At 41.1% G+C, this 25169-nt stretch overlaps 1 protein-coding gene across 3 annotated transcripts in view; it reads left to right on the top strand.

The window, feature by feature from the left end:
- The first annotated feature begins 13805 nt into the window (after positions 1 to 13805).
- Positions 13806 to 25169, top strand: part of LOC109040873 (paired box protein Pax-7) — a 36078-nt gene continuing 24714 nt past the window's right edge. The window contains exon 1 of one of the 3 annotated variants that reach the window (XM_019056972.2): positions 13806 to 14308. In XM_019056972.2, the coding sequence (XP_018912517.1) occupies positions 14251 to 14308 (58 nt within the window). In that variant the 5' untranslated portion in view covers positions 13806 to 14250. The remainder of the gene's footprint in view (positions 14309 to 25169) is intronic. The other 2 variants (XM_019056970.2, XM_019056971.2) reach the window with 2 other exon arrangements.

Below are 25169 nucleotides of genomic sequence, written 5' to 3'. Positions count from 1 at the left end.
TAAAATTTTGGAGGGTTTGGAATCCAAGCCCTGGACCTCAAACTCAAACTTTGGGTGTAACTAGAATACCTGTATAGCGAGAGTATGGACATATCGCTTCATGGAGGTCTTAGGGCCCAAAAGTGCAGCCATCCTTCTAACCAACTTCTAACACACAAAATTTCACTGCCAGTCTGCAGAGCCTGCAGATTCCAATTCTAACCAAGATGGCCAAGAATGTTCAGAAATGAGCGTTCTTCCGCAAAAATGAGTAAATTTGTGCAAAACTAAGTCAAATGCGTGCTTTATAAACGACGGTTCGTAACAATAGTATTAGTAAATCGTTCTGGATAGAGTACCTATATAGGGAGAGTATGGACAACTCGAAATATGTAACTCTTAGGCCCGAAAGGGTAGGTAATCTTTGAAAATGGAAAATGTCACTGTCAATCTTTAGACTCCATTAAACGAAAATGGATAAGAAAATTCATAAGTAAGCATTCTTCCGCAAAAATGAGTAAGTTTATGCAAAAACCAAGTCAAATGCGTGCTTTACCAACGAAAGTTCCCAACAATTGTGATCATAAATCACTCTGGATAATTTGAATTCATAGATTGCTTACCCTTTGGGGTCTAAGAGCTCCATCATTAAACCTCAAAATTTTCGACATGTCCATACTCTCCTTAAATAGGTACTCTAGTTCTGGATAATTGAAATTCATAGGCTTTCTGCATTTCTGGGCCCTAACTTTATTCGCAGAAGCACCGGTGAAGGCCTGATGAATTTTCGGAGTTTCACATCTGTCCATACTCTAGCTACAGGTACTCTAGGTGAAACCCTTGGATTTCTGGAGTTACTGCTGCCTGCAGTAAAAGGAGGCAGCGCGGCAACTCTGACGCGAACCCATGCGTCGTCGCAGCGTAGAACGTTGACGTTGCTGTTGCGTTATGGTATCGTCAGCCTGAGCGCCCAGTCATTCCATGCCGTAGACGTCGCCTTCTTGCGGTTGTAGTTATTCTGATTATTCGATCCGACATTTTGTTGGGGCTCGGAATCCGGCTGCCCCCTCCCCCCCTTTCCTCTCATCCGGCCACAGCCGCGGCTCCGCGACCCGCGCCACCGCCCGCGGGCTCCACCTCTTTTCCTCCCCCTCCCTCTGTCCCCCTCCCCGCTCTTCGCGACCGCTTCGCTTTTCTCCATTTTTATCGTGCGGCTCGTACATACTAGTAAGCTTATCATTTGAATTATTTTTTAACCCTGAATCAGAAACCTCGATTTGTATCCCTACCCTGACCGGCCGATTATTGAAATTGATAGACAAAGCTATAGACAAAGAAGACAGAGGGGATTTGGAGGGATCCTATTGGTGGAAGCAGGTGGTTGGAATGGACAAAGGGGGTGGGTAATAGACTAACTAACAGCAATGGACAAAAGACCCCTCAGTTAGTCCATCATTTTCACCCTTAGTCTGTAAGAACCACCAGTTTCAACCATACTGGCTCCATACTCCCTATGTCCTCTTTGTCTATCGCTTTGTCTGCCGATTTCAATAATCAGCTGGCTCGACTCTTTCAGAATTGGATGGGATTTGGGTTCAGGGTGAAACCTAAATTAAAGACTCCAACTCAAGTCGCACGAATAGTTTTGGTAATTTTGGTCTCAGGAAAAGACCAATACTGCACCCTTGAACATTGCCGCGATACTGTATTTTATAGTCCATTAGTTTTAAGCATCACCAACACGGAGACTTTAACGCATGAGTAGAAAAAACGCTGATACCCCGAGCCCAGAAATAGTCTTAGCCCATCTCAATATTTGAATTTTGCTAACATCTCTGCCTAAAGTGACCATATTGCCAATATGATATTGTGAGTGAAACAAGGTACCGACTTGACACTAACATGGAGACTTTAACGCATGAGTAGAAAAAACGCCGAGACCCCAATCTCAGGAAGCAGTCGTAATCTGTCTCAAAATATGAGTTTTGCTGGCATCCCTGCTAAAAACGACCATGTGGATGAGTGAAACATGGTACCAACTTGACGCTTATATGGAGACTTCGACGCATGAGTAGAAAAACCGCCGAGATTTTGAGCCGAGGAAAGATCACAAGTAAAGAAAAAGAGGTGAAGAGGGAGATGAAGCTATGATCTATCATAGTAATATTTGGAAATTGACGGGGCCGATTTCGACAATTTTTCGACAGTTTCGACACAGGGTGTTCGCAATGACCATCAGAATAATCGATTCTTTATTATGGTCTCAAATGGGGGAATATCGATAATCGATCATTCACGCCTCCGGTGCGGTCTCAACCCAGTTCATCTATCATTTGGACTGCATTTTGCAATTTGGAACTATAAATTCTGGCTCACCTGAAAAAACACTAAAGTGCATAGGGAAACTAATGTCACATACGTTGTTTTTAAACCGGGCTAGAATTTATAGTTCCATATTGCAAGATGTAGTCCATTTAAACCTCTGGAAAAGGATCGATGAACAGGGTGTTCGCAACGAGCATCGTAATGATCGATTCTTTACCATAGCTTTAAATGGGGAAATGTCGATAATCGATGATTCACGGCTTCGGCGCGGTCTCAACCCGTCGCGTCGCTCCTCTAAACTCGTGACCGTTATCCGGGCTCGAAGGAGGCGGGCCTGCGTGATATGGTGTGTAAATACGGACGCGTGAACGATGATTCGGTGAGCTACCACCGTTTCCCGACCGTGAGCCGTGAGGACATGGCCGGAGACGTAGGCGGACAGCGTAGGCGGGAGGCGGACGCGCAAAGTGCCCGTCTCACTCTCGGCTAATGTGTTAATTACGCTGCAGACTCGCGAGTCGAAATCCGACGCAACAGGTCAACATTCAATTATTCAAGGGTTGCTCTGTGATTAATTCGTCGGGCCGCTACCGGCTGCCGATGCCGCCCCCGCTCTTCAGGACTGATGCGTCTTCGCTGTCGGAGTTGCCAATTCTCTGCTAAGTTTAATAATTTTATTATGTATTTAATAAAATTTAATAGGCTGTTGTATGATCCTGAAATTGCGTGATAAAATGGAGTTGCCTATCTGTAAAGTTTGGCGAGGAACATGTGAACATGTGTCCGAGCTTACAAAAGCTCGAAACAGCTTTTGTGACTGACGAAAAGGAGCTGAAAGTTGCGATGATAAGAAGAACGTTTCTCATTGGCGGGATATTTTCCCGTTTGAAATGGAGTTGAACTTTCGGAAACTTTGAAAGTCGTTTTCCCGCCTAACATTTGATTACATGAAAAAAGGTAAAATACAGGTTTCCTTATTCTTTATGTATTCTAGAAAAATACATTTTAAAAAAAATGTGCAGCAGCCCCATCACACGACTCTTAATTTTTTGTAATCTTCTTCGGGAAACAACGCACAAAGCGCCCTTAAGATACCTCGTAGATACTCGACGACACTATGATTCCTGTTTGCTTTGGACCACATTTTGCAATAAGGAACCACTATTTCAGGCCCATTTGACTGGGTTGCCTCATAATTTAGAAGATGATGTTTCCTGACAGTTAATGGTGAAAAAGACACGATTTGAAATAGTTTTCAGGCAAAGTTGTTCCAAATGTCAAGCCTTTTCTAGATAGCGAATAAAGGTGACTGAAGGATTTTTCCCAGATATTTTTGTCATTTTCCCTGACATTTCCAGGTTTCCCTCGACATTTCCCAGTTTTCCCGGTATTCCCTGACTACGGCAACTCTGATTTTAGAAACAACATCTATGCGATAGGTTTCCCTGTGCAGAAATGTGCTTTCATTGAAGAGCCAAAAACAGTTGTTTATATTGTATACTGTATTCCTTTTCATCCCCCGATCAGTGCTACCATTCCATGTCCGACAAAAGTTCCGGGATTCGGAGCTATTTTGTTCCAATTCCTCCCATTCCATGATCGTCAAAAGTTCCCGGATTCTTTTTAGAGTTTTTCAAAATTTCCGAGGAAGTTCCGGAGAATCCAAAAGATCCGTAACATTTCGGGAATTTCAAAAGTTCCGGGCCCGATATAGGAAGTCGCCTAGAAGGGTCCTTAGACGTGAAAATGGTGACGGCTTGAACAAACAAATTACCCTATCTATTAAACATTTCCTTATCCCTACATTTCTTATAATATCAAGTATGAAATTTTGTCTATAGACGGCTGTAGGTTCCACATAAGGAATATAAGCCAATAAATTAACAGAAGAAGAAGAAGAGGAAGAAGAAGAAGAAGAAGAAGAAGAAGAATAAGAAAAGTTCCGGGGAAAATTCAGGAAAGTCTCAAAAGTTCCGGGAAAATTTCAGGAAATTCTCAAAAGTTCCGGGAAAATTTCAGGAAATTCTCAGAAGTTCCAAAATTTGGAACTAGTTCCGGGAAATGGGAACACTAACGAATCCTACTCTCTTTTTGCATAACGCCGCCGTTTTGCTGAGTAACCAGAGTTAAGTTCTACTTGGCGACGTGGTGGCCGGCGTGCGAAGACGCGGCGGCGCGGTGGCCAAGCCAAGGGACGGCGGAGTCCGAGCCGGGGGCTGGGGCCGGGGCGGTCGCGCACGCAATTTCTAATTGCGGGCGAGCGTGGCGTTAGGCGTTACGGACGGGGGGCGGGGCGTCGCCGACGGACGGGACTAATGCGCATCACTAATATCATGAAATCGTCGATTAGACTCGATCGAACCGATGCGACGCGGTTACACCGTCCGTCAATTTATCTTGCTCCAATTTGCCCAATTTTTCAACGAGCCGCTGAGCATCCACCGCGCTCGCCCGCGTCACACGCACCGCCGGCCCGCTCGCTGTTGGTTTTTCCAAGACGCGCCACGCTGCGCCGCCGACTCCTGATTAGTTCGCCTCATTAGGAGAAATTAGCGTTACCGGCTTCTGCATTCCGTGCCCGCCGCCGCCGCTAACGCACGCGAATCCATGCCCGGGCCCGCCGCTGCGTCGTCTTTGCGGAGGAGGATCGGTCTCTTGCCATGAGAACAGACCAGCGGACTGATTATCGAAATTGATGGACAAAGCTGTAGACAAAGAAGGCATCGGGTGTAATGGAGCGATCCTATTGTTGATATGGGTGGTTCCCATTGACAAAGGAAGAAAATGATAGACTATCTGTCGGGTCTCTCGTGGATTGCCATTAGTTAGTCTATTTCCTACCTCTTTTGTCCATTGCAACCACCCGCTTCCACCAATAGGCTCTCTCCATATCTCTTTTGTCTCCTTTGTCTATAGCTTTGTCTATCAATTTCAATAATCGGCCCGCCGGTTTGAAGGGAAGGAGGGCAGAGACAGTGCGTGGCGTGCTTTGCGATATATCGATCGATCCGCCATTTAAACCTATGGAAAAGGATCGATAAAGAGGGTGTTCGCAACGAACACCTTTAATAATCGATTCTTCACAACAGCTTCAAATGGGGATAGATCGATAATCGATCATTCATCCTTCGTCACTGGCAGAGGAGGCAGAGCATGGTCTCACAGGTCGGGGATACTGAACCCCTCATGCAATGAGATAGACCCCTTTTATCGTTATGTTAAGTAAAGCGGAAGATGGGCTGCCAGAAAGGATGCCTGATTGGGTTCTTTCTGGGAGGAGACCAGGCACCGAGACCCTCCACTGGCCTCTTGGCGACAGGTGGAAGCTTTTACTTTCGGGATTTAACAATGGAGATTTTGCATGTGTGAGGAATTGCGATTTGACTATTGATTCTTATGTAAAAGTTCGCGAGAAACACGGCGGTGTCACTGGTTTTCTCTGAAATCAACTCCCAAGCTCAAAAAAAGCTCTCAAGTCGAGGCCAAAATGGAGGGGATATCCCACGCTATCCTGAGAGTCCACCACTACATCAAGACAACACTCCATGCAAAAATAGGGAGCAAATACATTAGCAGGGTTGCCGTGTTTTCAGTTTTAGAGTCCCCAAATAAAGTTCCCCAACTTCAATTTCACCATACGTAAGCAACAAAACTACACGGGAAGACAACTTTCTGCAAGAAGATCAAGTAAGCAATATGTTGAACTATTGTACACTGAGTTGCCTTCAATTCCGTCGAATAGGCAACAAACCAACAGAAGAGCACGAATAGTCGTCTGTTCACAAAACATACAACCAGATCCAGTAAACAATGCGTAAGTAGTTAGTACATTGGTAGGTATCGTCTACATGAGGTCCGCCTTCAATTTTGATGAATAGGCAACAAACGTACACAAGAGCACGAATAGTTATCTCATAGCGAAACACACAATTACCTCTCAGGACCATATCTTTTGACCAGTATCGTATCAGTTAAACAGGGCCGTAAGTTATTTTTTAGAGAATATTTCTATCTAATTAACTGTTTCTAGATAGAAATTTTTTGACTGCGTTAAAGTGTTTTCCCATGATAGAACAGAACAGCTCATGTAATTTCCTGTCGGGGAGTTTTGATGCCTAGTACAATACTCGTTATACGAACCATCAAATGTTATGACAACTTGAATCAAAGTTTTAATTCTATACTTGGACCCAGGATGCCGGCGATACCATTTTTTTTTTTTTTTTTTTTTTAGTCCATATTCTCTAAAAAGGATTTTTATTGTTCCGAGCGCAAAAACTTTGTAATGAGTGAATTCGTCGATTCTCTCACGAAAGAACGTAACGTCATTTCAATGTTGCCAAATCTCCCTCTCTAAATTTTTATTTTAATCAGGAGAATCATGGGCATCTCTAACTAAAAATTTCACTAATTTTTTCTCTGATTCCATGCAAAAATCAGAAAAAATTTGGACAAAAATTGCAGTTACATTATTTTAAAAACTTAAATTCTTGAGTCAATTTTGAAACCTTAAAATGCGTTACGCTTCTTCGTCCGGAGAAAGACAAAGTGAGAGCAAACAGAGGACACCAAATCAACAAACCCATCTCAAAATTCCTTAAGGCTAGCGCACAGACGCAGTCTTGAATGTGAATAAATATTTTCGGTGCATTGATAGGAGTTGTCCGCAGTGCTCCCATTCCATGTCCGTCAAAAGTTCTGGGATTCCGAACTTTTATGTTCCAATTTCTTCCACTCCATGACCGTCAAAAGTTCCGGGATTCTTTTTAGATTTTTCAAAAATTCCGGGATTCTTTTAGATTTTCAAAATTCGGATCTTTTAGATTTTTCCAAAATTCCGGGATTCTTTAGATTTTCAAAATTCCGGATCTTTTAGATGTTTCAAAAGTTCCGGGATTCTTTTTAGATTTTCAAAAGTTCCGGAATAAGTGCCGGAATATGCAAAGGATCCGGAGCATTTCGGGAATTTCAAAAGTTCCGGGAAAAATTCAGGAAAATCTCAAAAGTTCCGAAATTCGGCACTAGTTCCGGGATATGGGAGCGCCGGTTGTCCGTTCAACTGTTGGTTGCAGCGAGGCAACGTCGTAGTCGAGGAGGAAGAAGAAGGAAAAGCATCGGAGGAAATTTCAACAGATAGATTGGCCACTCTCAAGGTTTCAGACGTCTCTGAGTCGGAACTAATGCGGCAAACAAGGTTAAACTGAGCGCTGGAATATAATATGGAGCAGGGGCCGGGCTCGCACGGAAAACCAACACCGCTTTACCAGACGAGAAAAAGGTTATTCGGAAAAGCGATGGAAATCCCAGATCCAGATCTTCCCTGGCCCCAGCGTCACGTCACGTAGATGAATTACTAAAAACAGAACGAACGTTCGAGGCTCATGAGCACATTTCAAGGTTAGCTTACACGCATGTGGGTCAGCTCCCTCTTCTCATTCGGACCAGTGGCGTGGCGTACTTTGCGATACATCGATTTAAACCTATGGAAAACGATTGATAGACAGGGTGTTTGCAACGAAAACCTTAATAATCGATTCTTTACCACAGCTTCAAATGGATAAATATCGATAATCGATCATTCACGCCTCGCCATTGGTTAGCAGCTCTTCTCTTAGTTCAGGGATATTGATGAACATATTTGAACGTTTTTATGTTAAAAGGAACTATGTCGTACGCAAACCCTCGAGCAAATGTATCCATTTTTTTAAAACACTCAGGCACTCATTAAAGTGAAAACGGAGGCGTTTATACGATGAGGACGTAGACCAGGGCCTCGCGACACGCGTCCGTTTTTGCAAATTTGAATGTACCTATGAGTTTCCAAAATTTACAAAAAATTTAAAAATCATCAACAAATTTTACAGTGTCTCAACCTCCAAATCCTGCCTTGTTCAGGAATATTAACTTAAATTTTCTAAACGGAGCGAAAACTTTGATTTTTACCAAATTGAAGCATACTATTTTAAGCATATATGAAACCCAAGGAAAAAATTTCCCGCGATGTCAGATTCTTACCCACAATTGAATATTTTTACGGAGTTTAAAGGCTCAATAATACATATTTTTTTTTTCACTTAATTTCCTTTTTCAAAAGTGTATAGTTTTCTCGCGTGAAATTTGCAGGCAAACTTCAGAGAAAGTAAAAAATGAGGGGCCTGGAGGACAAGCCATATGAGTGCGGTTTTTGCTATTTCAAGAAATGCGTATTTAAAGTTTCAAAAATGCATGGAGCCTCATGACGGAAAGGAGGTTGAAACTCACTTTTTGATGCTTCAAATTTAGCTGTGAATTTTTCACTGAATATACTTTCAAACTAGTTTCAGTTGAGTTCATGAATATCTCAATTTTTCAAAAACTGGTTTTATACACCTTGTCCTCCGAGCCCCTCAAATAAAAAAGAAGGGGAAAAGGAAGAATTAGACTAGTTTTCACAACTTTGGCCTTCTTGAGTATGCTAAACTCTATATTTGTCAGTGTCTTTGGCGGGTGTCAGGCAGATGAGTTCTCCCGGTACTTCACGCTGGTCAAGCACCGTTTAACCTGTGGTCAAAGCAAAACCATAATCCTAAGCCTTACGGATTAGCTGAGTCCTCTAAATATTCACATGAACAGCAAAGTCAAAAACACCGACCGTCATAATAGTCCCAGCATTCCAGGCACACATAATTCATGTTCCGGTGGATACTTCCAGAAAGATTCCACCAGGCTCAAAATACAGATGTTTTCGAAAAACAAAATACTTTCACACTCGAATTGCCTGCTCGAACGGGACAAAAGCACCGCACCACTCTCTCCGATCGGAACCGTTTTCTCTTCAGGTTCTGTTGCGAGAGTATTAGGTCAGCGAGCGTCAATCAACCAACAGTTTACCCCTAAAGGAGTCAGAGTCACCCTGACTGACGTCTTCATCAATGTAGCGGCATGAAAAGCTACCTACTCCTTCCCTTTTTCCTCCACGCCCTATTATTCGTTCGCACTACGGAGAAACGACGTATGGTCATTTAGACGTTGCCAAATTATCTCTCGATAAAATGCAAAATGTTGGGGGGAAATTCCGATTATTTTCCTCTTTAAACTTCTCAAGTATATTCTATGCAGTTGACTCTGACATACTTCAATATTTAGAGGGAAAATATATCATAACTTTCCGTGGGAATAAATATTTAATCAGAGGAAATTTGGCAGCGTCTGAAGGGTGATACGGCGTTCTTCCCTCGCTCAGGACGGCAGTATTATTACGGTCGCTCTTTTCTTCCGTTCCGGGGCCTGCTGTAAATAACGTCGGCGAACTGTCGACAAGTACTGGGAATCTGGGTTGATACCCGAGGAAAAGGGTCCATTCTCGTGAAATTTACAACGGACACGCCAATAAATCACCGCATTGTCACAACTAACGATTTGAAAGCAGTTAGGTCCTCCGTGCACGCGCTGTCTCCCGCTTACCTGCTCCGCTGGCCGCAGGGACTTGGTCAGTCGGAGTTTTCCACCCTCACGGGCGGAGGGGGCGGGGGGGGGGGGCGATCCTGTCGAAGACGAGTTTTGCGTGCGTAACTTGAAAAGGCCACCTCTCACAACAATAAATATTTACTTTTTCCCTCCTTTATTCGACAGCGTTTTGAGTGCATTATGGTGCTGGCCTTTGCGTTCCAGTTACTTTGTTTCGAGGAGACTTCTTCATCAACGGTGTTTGTCTTTATTTCCGAACTCCCGCGGCCATCACGTCTTCAGCTCCAGTTCTAATTCGAGTTAACTTCTCAGTAGCTGTCCCCTTTGTTTGCTCCTTAATTTCGACACGGGGGCATTGTCTTCCCCGTTGGTGCGCGCGATTGTTCCGTCGACTGAAAACAATTAGTTCCAAATATGACGCTTTTGCCTCCGTTTACAGCCCGCATTCAGTGTGGAGCACCTTCGCTCCCTCAAAGGTTACCGACTTGTTTGAAGTGAAAAATGAGCTGGAGAACAGTGGCTGAGCGATTGATCATGCCTTTTCTCTCGGCGAGATGATAATGGGAGTCCAACTGGACGCCTGAGATCAGATCGCAAATCTCTCGTTTGATAGCGGCTGTTGAACGGTGAAACAATGGGTCCCTTAGGTCAGTGTCGTTTCAGCGGTGGGTGCGGCAATTTTCCGAAAGGAAAGCCTTAGACACATTTGCCAGTAAGACTCTCTGGGCAACTCGATGGCTGATGTCAAAAAATGTGCATTTCAGTTGCAGTAATTCAAAATATTCGATCATGTTTTATTTTTTCAAAGGAAACGAACTACATTTCAGTGTATTATCAACGGAAAAGTAATTTAAAGGAGGGATATCGTTAAGGGCTGTTTTTAGGCCACCCTGAATTTCCTCAACTCTACCATTTTTTGGCCATTTTTCGGAATGCATCGGGATCTGGTCATCTCCGGTCTCTTTATGAGTCTAGTACTGCATTGTTTGCTAACATCGACCATTAGGCCATGTTTGTTAGCCCATGTTTAGGCCCATGGACCTAAAAAGAGTCTAAAAATGACCAAAGAACGATGCATTCCAAAAGATATAGACCTTTAATACGCAAGAACCTGTAGGAGTTAAGAAAATTCAGCCAGCGGCGTGGCGTGCTTTGCGATGTAGCGTTGGTTATGCCATTTAAACCTATGGAAAAGGATCGATAAACAGGGTGTTCGCAGCGAACATCGTAATAATTGATTCTTTACCATAGGTTTAAATGGCACAACAATCGATATATCGCAAAGCACGCCACGCCACTGAATTCAGCTGCACGATGGGCCCAAAAAAGGCCCTTATACACCGATACCTCCCTTTTCTGTAGATGAGGTTAGAAGTTTAATGACATTTTCTAACGAGAGCAAAAAGAGTATCAGGATAATTTTTAAGTCGATTGGCCCTCTCTTAGGCCTTGTCTCCACGAAGCGTTTTCATGGGATTTGCGGCAATCCGCAACCCGGAAGACTATATAAGCTGCTAACAAACAGGCTTTTTCACCCCGGGTCGGGGAAAAGGATAAACAAAGTTACAGTCACAACAGGTGGCAGGTAGCTCCATTGAGCCACTCAACTCGAGGATCATTTGCCACGGTGGAAGAATGATATCATTCAAATACCCATTGAATTTTCGCGGTTGGGGTTCGGGAAGGTGCTGCTTAAAAAACTGAGCCTGGCGCCGACTTCTGATAACCTATTACCTTGAAACTTTTGCCAAGTACCGTTAGTGTTAGCCAAAGACGCAAGTTTTTTTAAAAGCTATTTTTAAATTAACAGATCCTCTAATTAGTTTCTTCTTTTCGAAGGGACGAACAGCGTCCTAATCAAAATCGGCCTTTTCAGTGACTTTAACGCCTGTATAGAAAAACCACTAACTCTTCATTTGAGTATTGGCCTGCAATCCCGCAGCCTGCATCAATCTATTCGAGGAGACAATTAGCGTTTTGATCAAAATCGACCTTTTCAGTGACTTTAACGCTCGTATAGAAAAACAGCCAACTCTCAATTGGAGCATTGACCAACACTGCTATCTTTCAATCTGTATTGCTAGTGAAACTAGAAAACGCATGATTTAAGTTTGTGACGTTGCAAATTTTCCAAAAAATTCTTATTTTCGTAGAAGAGGATCTAACAATCATTTATTTGTGAAACTTTGACTATGTCCCCTCCCTTAATTGAAAATTTCACCCCAAAAATCCTCGTGAACACATCAAATTTGCTTCAAATCTTTTCCTTTGGCCTTATAAAAAATGTTTCTGTTGTGAGAACATGTTCTTGTTGTCCTGAAGTCTTGTAGAAATAAATAGACTAGGTATTCACAATAACGTTAGTATTCGTAGTGGTGCTAATCCTGATTAAGTTAAAAAGTTTGATGTTTGGCGGTGATAACCCGAATTTGAAACAATCGACTCTCCGGACGTAGGCACGCGGTGGTGGGAGGTTGTCTCGGTAAAATTGAGGTTTCTTGCAAACCACGTCACCGATTTTCAAAAACTTGGGTTAGTGTTAAAGCTTAGAGTATACAAAACATGGATTTTTACTGATTTGAGTTGTCTCTTTTTGTTCGGAACATACAAAGTAGGGAACCTTCCTTATCGGATGACCCTCGTAAAAATAAAATAAAAAATTAAAAGGAAAAATTCACAGGCTCTCTTCTTTTCTTCAGTTTGCAGTGAGTCTTTCTACATTCTAACATTTTTATGGCCACAATTGATCAACCTTGAACCAATTACCACTATGCAATCAGTGATGCTTGTTGAACCTTCCAATGACGACTGGATCCAATCAACATCAGGATAAGTTTATCCAAGACAACAAATAAAAATAGTAAAAACTATACGAACTGAAACTTGAAAATTAGAATTTACGCAAGCAGATATGTTTCAAACTGTGATTTTTTTAGTTTGAAGGATAAAATTAACCTATAATCTAAAACGGAACCTCAAGAAATATCAATATGTTTAGAACGTCGTTTATCGGTAAAATCAAATATCATGGAGCTTAAGCAAATGTTTATTTTTTTTATCAGATAACCTCGCTCGCGTTCTCTGAAGAAAAAAAAAGGCGTACTCCAGACAAATTACACACTCCAATTGATTAACAACACCGTTTATCGGTTTAATTGAATGATCATGAGGGGATACAAATGTGTATTTTCCTAATAGATAACTATTCGCGCTTCTAGGTATGTTTGTTGCCTATAGAGCAAAATTGAAGGCGGGCCTCGAGTGGACGATATTTAAGCATTGTGTATTGGTTCCAGCATTTATAGAGAGCTCCTCTTCGTTGTTCTTCATTTTTTGAACAGTTTAAAAGAACCTAAATGAGGCACAGAAAGGGTATTTCTTAGTTGCGGTGTCCAAGAATCTCATCAGCGAATTGATATTTTAGTGATGAAACGATTAAATTATCAGAGATTTTTCGTTTTCAGAGTACAATTTTCAACGAATTCCATATTTTTGCTTTAACTATGACGTATGGAACGTTAGTGGGTATTTTAAGACATCGCAACGAAGAAATGCTATTTCTGCACCAGCAGCTCTTCCAATACTCTCGCTGTATGGACTTTTTAACTGATTTTCCCTAAAATTTATTCTTGATTACAACAAAGAAAATCGTTACATCTCATACCAGGTCTCGAAATTCTCGTTAAATCCGAAAACAGTTGAACAATCTTAGCAACACCTGATTGTTATCAGCAAATCTTAAGTTTTTCAAACGCTCAGACGGTTTTTATGTACCGTCTATTTTACAAAATAAAATACAAAATTATGTGAAAAAATAACGCATCATAAAAAAGTCGAGGCAAGTCTGAACTTCCAATTCGTCACGGCCGCGCATCGGGCCGCGGCGGGGGCAAGGGGGGGCGCTCCATTCATCCGGCTGCCCAGGTACACGCCAGCGGCCCCTGGCATGTGCGCCGGCCGCCTGAGTGGCTGCTCTCCGTTTCCGCGCCCCCTGATTGGCCGAGCGCGGCCACGGGGGCGGAGTCCCGCGCCGCTCGTGGAGAGGAAAGATCCGTCCTAACTGGTCCTCGCCGTGTTTCCACACATATCGCTCCAAACCGCCGCGTGTTGTTACTGCCGTGAGTGCGTGTGTCGTGTCCCTCGCTTAAAGCACCGTAACGCAGCGCAAATTCCTTCCGCAAGCTCTCCGTGGAGTTTCAACGGAATTCGAAAGTTGTGAGTGCGGGTCCTCTTAAGTTGTTCTTCCGGTGTCCTCAAGTGGAAATCCCGTCTTGGATCCGTTCGACGGTTGAAGTTTAACTGTGATAAACAATTGTTTTTGTTGGTTGATTTGTGTGTATTAGTTTTCGTTATACCGTACTCGATCCGATTGTTTTCCTGGCAACGCTTGTGTGGATTACGACTTGTGCATGATGTGTTGGGATCTCTAGAACCGGTTTCTCTGATGACTGTTGTTGTTGAACGATTTTCCGGACTTGACTTGAAATCCGATCTCAGAAGATGACAGTGACCAATTTCGGAATGATGCGCCCCGTCTTCAATGGATATCCTTTCCAAGGTGAGGATACGTTTCTTTAGATAATCATTTTCTGTGCATAATGGGTTGTAATGGCATTTTACGAGTTTTCTACGATATGCTGCCGGGATTACTAAAAGCCTGCACTGAAACCTTTAGAAAAACATTAAACGGACGCTGGAAGTTGAACGGGATGCAACTTTGTTGAGTTCCAGAAATATGTGAGAACATTCACACCATAAAGAGGTACACGCTGTTTGCATTTTTCTAACCTCCCCTGTTATATTGTTGGGGGGAGGGGAGTTGGGTTCACTGGTTCAGGGGTTCCAGAAGTTTTGAGAAGGCAAATATCTAGTCGAGGCTATCAGCTCAATAATATCGGTAGAGTTGTGATGCGTATTTTAATCCTAACTTATAAAATTTACTGACAATCGACTTCCAATTGTGATTTCTTGATTCTAGTCCGTCATTTATTCCAAACTTGCATTATTCTTGCATAAACTTCCACATTTTTGCGCTATCCAAAAATCTGTTGATCTAAAGGTTAGAAAAAACCTGGTGAGCGCAATCAGGTGCTGTTAATATAGTGCAACAGACTCTCTTGTCTGAGGGGCGTCTGGTGACCCTAGAATGACAATGACTTTCATGAAAATAAGACCAACATTTTAAGAAACTTTATAATATGAAAAGCTCACGAAGCGAAGAAATTTATGTTCTCTCCCAGTGAGGAACATCTTGCACAATTTTAGCAACCCCTGAAGACGTTTACTGAATATCCATACTATATCTGGTTTTCTTGCTTGCAAAATAGTTTTCAGTGCTTCAATTTGTGTTGTTTTCTCAAAAACTCTCCTAATCAGGGCCAATTGGGAGCTTAAGGGGAGATGTATGGCATCGATGACTAGAGCCTGCACCACTTAGCAAGGGGAAGACTGGAAAAAAACACCGATGAGACCTTTATTTTGATCTTAGACAAGGAGCTTTTCAATAAAAACTGCCTAAAATAAAACGCTGATAATAATACCAAAGCAACTGATAAGTGTAATGAAGCGTATATTGCAAATCGATGGTAAAACTACCGAACCACGTATCTCGGTTTGCGATGTTGCAGACTTCCTGTCATACTCCATTTTTGTAGTAGAGAACTACTGAACCTCCATTCTTAAAAATGTCCGTAATTTCTCTTCTCCTGTCCAGGTACATTCTTTAAAAACTTCAAAAAATGATGTTGGTTTTTTCTCCTTTAAAAAATAAATTTGGGAGCGGAGATTTAAACACGGCAAACGAGATACGTGGTTTGATAGTTTCACCGTCAAAATTTGCAAACAACGGGAAATTTTGTCCTCGCATGCGTTCAAAACAGACAGGCGCATCTTTCGGAATCGATTTTTCCACTCTGAGAAGTAGTATAAGAAATGACAGAGGTATAAATTCTGCAATAAAAGTAATACACGTATCTAAAATTTCACGAATTTTTTCGAAAGCACGGAGATATTGAGCGATCTTAGTGCTGCATTAAATTACTTTTGGATACGAGCCCGCATTTTACTTTTTCGACCTTTTCCGTGTGTTTTAAAACAAGGGGCAATGAGGAACGCGCATGAAACAAACTTGCCAGTGTCATTATCCTACAATGTATAATAATGACATGGTTATAGATTAAAAAATCGAGTTACAAGTCAAAATAAACTAGTAACATTTCAAACTACATATACATGTAGAATGTTCTACATGTATTTGTAGTTTGAAATATTACTTGTTTATTTTGGCTTGTGGCTCGATTTTTTAATCTATATGTATAACCATGTTCTTTACAGCTCAGTCAGCTAAATTTGGCAAAAAAATGTATAATAATGACTGCTCTTTATTCACGCATACCCTGTCAACATTTCAAAATCATTAGCCATCTTCCGGATTCAGGAATCACAACTAAAGGACCTGAAACATTTTCTAATTTTTTTGCACTATGTGAACATTTCTCTTTGAAACTTCAAGGCTGCTGGGGCGCAAACTTGATAAATTCCAAAAATTATAAAAGTCGTATACCTAATTGGTTCGTATTTTTCGGCATACAATCCGTTTTCATCCTGACGGATCGCGGGAGAAAATTTAGAGAAGGATTAATTAGACGAAACATTGAAAATTTTGTAGGTATTCACATAATATGACGCGACACTTGGACACTTTCTTCTGCGCGCTTTACCAGTTTATTTTTGGAAAATTTTAAAATGAAGCATGTTTCTAATGCATTTAAAAAACTGTTGCGATCCTAGTTAACAGTGCATCATCTTCATTTTCCTTCGATATGCGCACATGCGCGATTCGATTCACCTTTCAAGAGGTGATTTTGACCCAGAAATACGTCGTAACAACCTCGAAAGTACTTACTGGCTCGATAAATATTGTAACAATAATATTGTCTGCCGGGAAGTACTTTCGCGCTTATTTAGACGTATTTATGGTCAATAGAACTATACGTTTTACGGTTGAATGCAATTAAAATGGAGCACGGAAAGTTTACGTTCATAGTTCCTTCTATTATTCTACTACCCTTAAAATGCCGTATGCACATTCGAATGTTGTCATGTTTCCCCCAAATTAAATATGACTGTTTGATGCAAGTATGAGTAATCCTTGAAATTTTAGGATATTAAAGTTGCGAATTAATTGCTCTTAAAAATTGGAGAAAGAATATCCTCAAATTTTTTTGAAAATGTATTCATCCAAGGAATGTTCATACGACGTTCTTTCTTGGCAAGGCAGTATACATACTCCATCCCATGGTATCTCTCGAGCAAATTTTGTGCTTTACGGTAGAGGGTGTGCATAAATCGTCGTTTCTCTGACGAGTGGCGAGGCGTGAATGATCGATTATCGATATTTCCCCATTTGAAACTGCGGTAAAGAATCGAGTATTACGGTGTTCGTTGCGAACACCCTGTCTTTTGATCCTTTTCCATGGGTTTAGATGACAGAACAATCGATATATCCCAAAGTTCGTCGCGCCACTGCCTCTGACGTAATATGGGCGTACCTTGATTTCCGCACCTACTATGCTTTCCTGGGCTCATGTGGAAATACAGATATGCCCTCACGTCGCACACTGGACCGAATCGATAGGAGGAGTCGGACAACATCTGGAGACTTTGAAAGCTTATATTTGCGGAACTATGAGACAAAAAGTTCAAAAGTGGTTTCATTGGGTTTTCCGTGAAATTTCCTTTCAGAAACACCCATTGAAATTAAATTTGAGACGAAATAAACATCAAAATTTGAAATTTTAGCCAACAATTTCATGTCCGACTTCTTCTATTGGCTCGTTCCATTGTGCGTCAGAGGACAGACGACATATGTACCTGACAATACTGCCGTGCTAAGGAGGAACGTTGTATGAACATCCGGGAGTTGCCAAATTTCCCTCGATAAAACATGTATTTTTGACGAAATTAAGCATATTTTTCCTCTAAATTTTCAGATGTCTCAGATTAAATTGCCTACGAAAATGTCTGAAAATTTTTGAGAATAATATTCAGAATTTTCCCGGTAAATTCGATTTTTATCGGAGGAAACTTGGCAACGTCGGAAGGTACCTACGGCGTTCTTTCCTAGCACGGCAGAATAGTATGACATGGTTTTCGGGGATTTTCAAAAAAAAAAAAAAAAACCCCGAGAAATAGCATCGATAAACCATTGAATCCTCCCCAAAAGTATTGTGGAATCCGCTCAGTCTTCACCACCAAAATATAATTTTGACAAATTTCGTCAGATATTTGGCGAGTTCGCACTGTCAGGCTGAATAGAAAAAGGCAGAAATCTAACAGTTGCTGACTGTTATTTTTCATAGCAACCAGGAGGAGAGGAGGATGAGGAAGGCGCGACGGGGGTCGGACGTGTCGGCGCGTTTGACGCATTGTTCCTCACACAGTCACAACACTCACCCAGACACTTCCGCGTTAAGGCATAATTAATTTCGTGTCAGTCTTCACTGATGTGAGGTTAATAAGGATAATGATTTATTTGGAGCCTTTGCGTGAAGTCCATTGGTCTCGCGGGGAAGGATGTCTGTCGGAATATTCCGATACGGTACCTCTGGAAGTCTCCCAAAAATGAACTGAATTTAACAAGATGCATCGAGTCGTATTTTGAAAAAAAATGAGCTGGGAGTAGTTTTGTATTCAACTAATAGTGAATTTTGCCCTGTCAAAAATTCAAGGTAGAGGAAAAAAAATATTTTGAAAGTTATTTAGTCATTGAATTTAGTCCTCCACATTAGCTACCGGAAGTTGGCTGACCATGAAGCGCAAATTCCAAAAATAGGTCCAGTAACTCATTTCTCTCGGTTCAAACTTGATTTTCCAAACTCATTTTTCTTGGTTAAACTTGATACCTCAAACTCATTTTTCTCGGTTCAAACTGGATACTTCAAACTCATTTTTCTCGGTTCAAACTGGATACTTCAAACTTATTATCTCGGGTCAAACTTATTGATACATAAAACCGATTTTTCTCGGTTCAAACTTGATACATAAAACCTCACTTTTCTTGGTTAAAACTTGATGCAACTTGGTGCGTGTCTGTTAAAAACTTTGTCCAAATCGTCAACGTAAGGGCGCATCTCAACTTTCTTTTGAGCCCTGTTTTACATATGAACCCATGCTCTCTGGGGCTCTTGCGGAGTTCGAGATATACGCCCTTACGGCAAAAAGGCGACAAAATATGCACTTTTTTTAGGATTCCGGAGAATTTATTATAGATATACGGTTTAAATATTACCGCGTAATGAGAGGAGCTTCTATTATAGTTTTTAGCTTAAGCTCCAAGCTGGTTTCGGCGATTCAGTAATAAATGAAAAGCTTACATTTTAGCACACTTCCAGGCATATTTTACGTGTGGAAAATTTAAAATTTTCAAAGCTGTATCACTGAAACCATCTCGGAACTCGATAAAAATCTTTTGCATGTTGCGTGTACTGTACCTTCAAAAGATTTCATTTCAGTCACGTGCCTATAAAATCCCTGATTCCCTAAAAAGGGGTGAAAACCCCTCCTTCTTTGCGTTGAGTTCTGGCAAATCAGATCAGGGTTGATAAACCAATTGTTCAGTCATCGTCAGGCGAATAAGAACATCGACTTCCAAAAGTATCTTGTACACTCTAAGAAAGGCAGCAGTAGTGAAGGGTCTACAGAATACACTGTCTCCAGATCGGTATTACTGTAACCATCTCGAAACTCAAGCAAAAACTTTTGCATGATGCGTGTACCCATCTTCAAAAGATTTCATTTCAGTCACGTGCCTATAAATCCCCAGATTCCCTATAAAGGGGCGAGAAACCCCTTCTTCTTTGCGTTGAGTTTTTGCAAATAAGATTAGGGTTGATAAACCAATTGTTCCGTCATCAGTAATCGTCAGGCGAATATGAGCATATACTCCCGAAAGTATCTTGTACACTGTGAAGCCTGTGTCACACTATCAAAACTAGCCATCAAAATATCAAGGTCAGGTGTTGTGATTGGCTTATTCGATGACTTGGACCAATCACAGCACTTGACCTTGACATTTTGATGGAGTATTTTGATAGTGTGACACAGGCTTACGGAAGGTAGCAAGAGCAGGGTCTCTAGAATACACTGTCTCCGGATCGATCGCAGCGATTTTGTCGGTGCATATTTTCCTTCCCACGGTTTTTGAGGAGGAAAATTCAAGGAAAAGCCAACGACCGCGCCAGCTGCAGTTGACTTCGTGTCCCTTCAATAGATCCAAAGATCCATCTCCTTCCGCGTCGACGATTTTCTTCCCCGCGACAATCCAGGCCCCGGGGAAAACCGTCTCGAGCAGTCCCTCTCATGTCTCATCATACCCGTCTCGCCAATCAACCCTTCCCGCATGGAAATCGGCTTTGCCTTTGCAGACGAGTTTCCAAAACACAATCCAGTTACGACTGGATGCACTTTTGTTGGCTGCACGGCCTGGCACAGCCTCCAAAATATTTTCCTTTTCTCGAGCAGGCTCGAGGCGCCGACAAAAGCACTCGGGCAGTTTTCCGAACGCTCGACGCGACATTTTGGCGGATGAAAAATACCCGTCCACTCCTTCTGACCGAACGGCTCTCCGGAGCGCATTGTTCTCGTGCCCTTGGCCTGGTGCGTTTTCAAAGGCAGACGTGTTATTGTTGAAAGCAGGCCGGTTTTTGAATAATAATTTCTAGCCTGGACTGATGCCTAACTGGACCAAAGATTGACCTGTGTCTCAAAACGAAATTTTACCATCGAGGAACGGAATCTTTTCTCCAGTCAGCCTGTTATTCTTTGCCCAAGAGTTTTTCCGCTGTGTTTGCTTACGACACTCAAAGTCGTTTTCAAGAAAACTCTTTAGCCCGGATTCATAGAAATAAAACGTTTGTGATGCCGCTACCTAAGAGCATAAAGTCAACCGGGCTGCCAGATCTCTGTAAAAATTGCACTGGGATCATATTCTGCCGTGCGAAGGAAAAACGCCGTATGAACCTTCAGGCGTTGCCAAATTACCTTTGATAAAACACGAATTTCCTGGTAAAATTTTGAATATTTTCCGCTTAATTTTTCAGCTAATTTTGTTCGCAATTTCACCTGAAGTTCCCAAAATTTCAATGGAAAACATTAATATCTTTCCTCAAAAATAAACGTTTTATCGAAGGAAATTTGGCAACGCTCGAATGTTCATACAGCGTTTTTCCTTAGCACGGCAGTGCCGTGCTGAGAGAAACACCGTATGAGCCATCAAGCATTGACAAATCACAAATTTCCAGGAAGATTTGTGAATATTTCTCTTCCGATTTTTCAGCGGATTTCGTTCGTAATATGATCTAAAAAGTGTGAAAATGTCAATAAAAATATCGTTTTAAAGAACTTTCTTAAATAATTAATATATTCTGAGAGAAAAATTGGCAAAATTCGAATGCTCATAGGGCGTTTCCACTTAGCACGGCAGTATAGTCGTGTAGATCTAGAGTAGAGATAATACCTTCATTTCCAAACTGTTTGACTTTATTATTGTTCAACCGAACCTACAGGTTTTTGTTTTGCTGTCCTGTGGTTTCCACAAATTCGACGTCTTACAATTTTGATGAAGTATTCAACCATAACAGTAAAACATTGTTTTGGATTAATGTGTCCTAAACAAGGATAAATCATTAGCCAAACCAAAAAAACTATATGTATAGGTAGCTCAAAACTATTTTTATAACGCTGTATGTACTTGAGTTGGTTCCCATCTGCTAAATGCGATGCGCTGATCCGATACCTTCCGGGTTCGCAATTCACTCTTCTTAAATCGGACGCATTCATGCAAAGTAAAAGAAGTTTATCTACGTAGGTCATCAATAGCAGATAGCTTCTTTTGCGTGAACACGTCCAATTAATCTCTTAAGCAAGAGTAAAACACGGATCCTTGTTCCATTCTGCCGTGCTAAGTAAAAACGCCGTAGGAACATCCGAGAGTTGCCAAATTTCTTTCGATAAAATGTTTATTTTTAAGGAAAGTTATTAATATTTTTCCTTGAAATTTGCAGGAAATTTAGGTGAAATTGTGAACAAAATTTCCTATAAAACTGGAAGAAAAATATTTATCCGCGTGCCAGGGAATTCGTATTTTATCGAGGGAAATCTGGCAACGTCTGAAGTATCATAAGGCGTTTTTCCTTAGCACGGTAGCATTGATCTGCCTCTTTGCGCGGACTGCGAGCAGAAATCCAACGCTATCAACATCAATCTTGACTTGATTTGCCAATAATGCCCAATTTCCAGCACTGTCGAGCGCGGACGAAAAACGTGCCGCGAGATTCCTACCGGCTCATGAAAGGGAAAAGTATTGAATCATTAGCGCGCCTGGCTGGGAAAACTGCTGTCGGTTTCCATTTTCATTGAATTAGATTTTCTTCTTTTCTTTTTCTTTTTTTCCATTTTTTCTTCTTTTTTATTCAGAGTGAATTGAATGTTGTCACCGCCCTCTTGTACCCGCCTCTCGTTACTCCTATCGGCTTTTCTCTCTTTTTTTGAGCGCGGTTCCATCAACTCATCTTACGCAGCGCGCGATGAGGCACAATATATCTCAATATTACGAATAGACAAATAAATATGAAACTAGTCAGCTGCGAATTCGTTTCGTGATGTTTAGACAATTCCACCGTCCTTCAGATTTTGGGCTCTATGGTGTTTGATTAGATTTGGGTTCAGATGGTGGTAACAACAGGTCTGAACAATTCTCAAAATTCCGGATTATATTTTATTTATTTGAATGAAAACTAATCAACGTATATCCTCGAAATTTTCTGTTGATACTTCTGAGCGAGGGGAAAAATCTCTCCGAAAATTCCAAGAAAAATTGGTTGGTTTTTTTTTTCAAACATTAAGACATGGGCGGTGATTACGAACATCGTAATCAAAAATAAGAATTTTTCGACTTGTGTTGCTGTATTTTTTTATACCTACATTTTTTCTAGGTTGGGTAAAATATAAAAAATAAAAAATAATAAAATTGAGAGAGGCTTATTGAACAATGATACCCTAAATTAGTAACAGTGGTAATCAATATTTCTTAACTAAACTTTGCAGTTTGAAACTACTATTTTTGGCTCATTTACAAAAACACCTATCTGCATGAGGAAGCTGATGGAACATAACATGGTTTTTAAAATGAGTCATAGATAGTAGTTCCTCATTAAAAAATGCAACCCATTCGTTCCTTCATTCGCGAACGTGGTACTCTTTGACAGATGGCGAGAGCGTGCTGACGAATGTATCCGATTGTTAAGCCAAATTTAATACCAAATGAGAAAAGAATCGAATTATTAAGTGATTGATGAGAAACTTAATAAAACGCGTTTATGAAATAAGCATAAATAAGCACTGGTAATCAGATAAAGTATCGCACAGCCATCATCTACATCAAATTTGAGGAGAAATTGAAGAACCAGCATCAAATCGAAAAGAAATCCTGAATTCGCATTCTATTCCTAGTCGCTCCCAGCATAATCAGAGCGTAAACCCCTGCAAGAAGTAGAAAAATAATAATCAAAATTTTGAGGTAGTTTTCACGTATCGAAAGCGCAAGTGACGCGGCACAACCAATAGCCCGGCCGCAGTGCCAGAGAGGATATCATTTACCTACATAAAAAGTATCAAAATGTCGATTCATGCTCAGAGTGTGATGAAAGACGCCGCCGCCAGGCTCTGGAGCTACAGGTGCCTCGCCACCCCCCCCCCCCCCCACCCCTGGCGCATTCTCTTTATTACCTGCGTCAGTGTTTCAACTTATTTCACTTTCATTGTTTCCAAACTAAACATCTGGGAAACTCAGCGTCATCTTTTTCCCGCTCCCCCTCATTCAGTGGCGAAGCGTGAATGATCGATCTATCGATATTTTCCCATTTGAAGCTTTGGTAAAGAATCGATTATTAAGGTATACCCTGACAATCGATCCTTTTCCGTAGGTTTAAATGGCAGATCAATCGATATATCGCAAAGCAAGCCACGCCGCACTGTTTCTCATTACCTCCCCGGTCCCATTCAGTTTCTCTCCGCGCCGCGCTGTGACCTCCACGTTTTCTGCATTTTTTTTTTTTTTTTTTTTTTTTTTTTTTTTTTTTTTTTTTTTATTTTTATATCCCTGGCCTCCTCGTCGACGGTTCTTGATTGAATTGGCTCTTGATTCATAAAAACTATGCGAGAAAAAAACCCAGCTCACCCGAAAGATCGAATAATTAGAAATTTCTGAAGCTGGTTCGGCAGGAAAACCGGGAGTCCGGAGCCATTTTTCATCGGTGGTAATTGCTCCTTCGCACCTTTTTCTCGCTCGCACCCTCTGCGGCAGTTCGTTTCACTCGGCTTTCGATAACTTTCTTGCAATTTCTCCCCTCCGATACTTCGCATTTCATGCGGTGATCGATTATTAACGCAGGCTCTTTAGTTGCACTTCCGCATGTTTTGCACATGACTAAAGCGGAAACTAATTTCCGTTCACAATTAATTAGAATCACTAAAAAATGCATAGTTAGTATTGACAGGCCTCTAAGTGAGAAAAGTTAGGAATATGTTCGTTTTAATCTTTTAATGCATGCTTTTTGAGAAAAATTAGGGTTACAAGAGGGTGAATTTGTTTGATTTAGTGTGCATCGAACATTAATCCATTTGAAAGTCTTCTAAAGTATCGTAATAACTATTTATTAATGATGCGTTACGTGTGGATTTTCTTTTGTAACAATGCGTTAAAGTTACTCGGTTCTTCTAAGCCTTGATATTGTCAAAAGTATGCGTAAAATGTGAGTAAAAGTTATGAGTCCTGGTTGTCTTCTGAAGTATCATAATCAATTATTTATTACGAATACATTACGTGTATGTTTGCTTTTCTAACCAGGCGTTAAAGTCTCTCGGTTATTTTGAGCCTTAACAGCATCTAACTTATGATTAATATTTTGAGTAAAGTAATATAGTCTTTTAAAATATCATAATAATTCAAATAATTATTCATAATGCGTTACGTGTAGGTTTGCTTTTCTACCCGGGCGTTCAAGTCTTTCGGTTGCTATGAGCGCTGGTACGTGATAGTATCAACAGAATGAGTGGAAGTGTGAGTTATTGAGTTATATGAGTATTATTAAATATCGAGTACCGATTATGCTTGCTTTTTTAACCGAGCGTTCAAGTCTCTCGGGTGCGTTGAGTCAGTCAAATGATTGAGAGGTTTAATAACCAAAATGTCTAGTTTTTTAAATGTACAGCTACTCGCTTACTTGCTCAGACGGAGAAATAAGTAATTTGTTTCAAAACTGCACTTTTCCTTTCCATTCTTCTCCGTTTTTGCAAATAGCCTTCTCTCTAGCTGTAATCGTAAACCTACACCTTCGGTATAACGACAAAGAGAATGTATA

The sequence above is a fragment of the Bemisia tabaci genome, chromosome 5 (genome assembly GCF_918797505.1).
Source record: "Bemisia tabaci chromosome 5, PGI_BMITA_v3".
In the NCBI taxonomy this organism is placed as follows: domain Eukaryota; kingdom Metazoa; phylum Arthropoda; class Insecta; order Hemiptera; family Aleyrodidae; genus Bemisia; species Bemisia tabaci.
The sequence above is the reverse complement of the archived record's forward strand: the minus strand, read 5'-3'. Positions and strand labels throughout refer to the sequence as shown.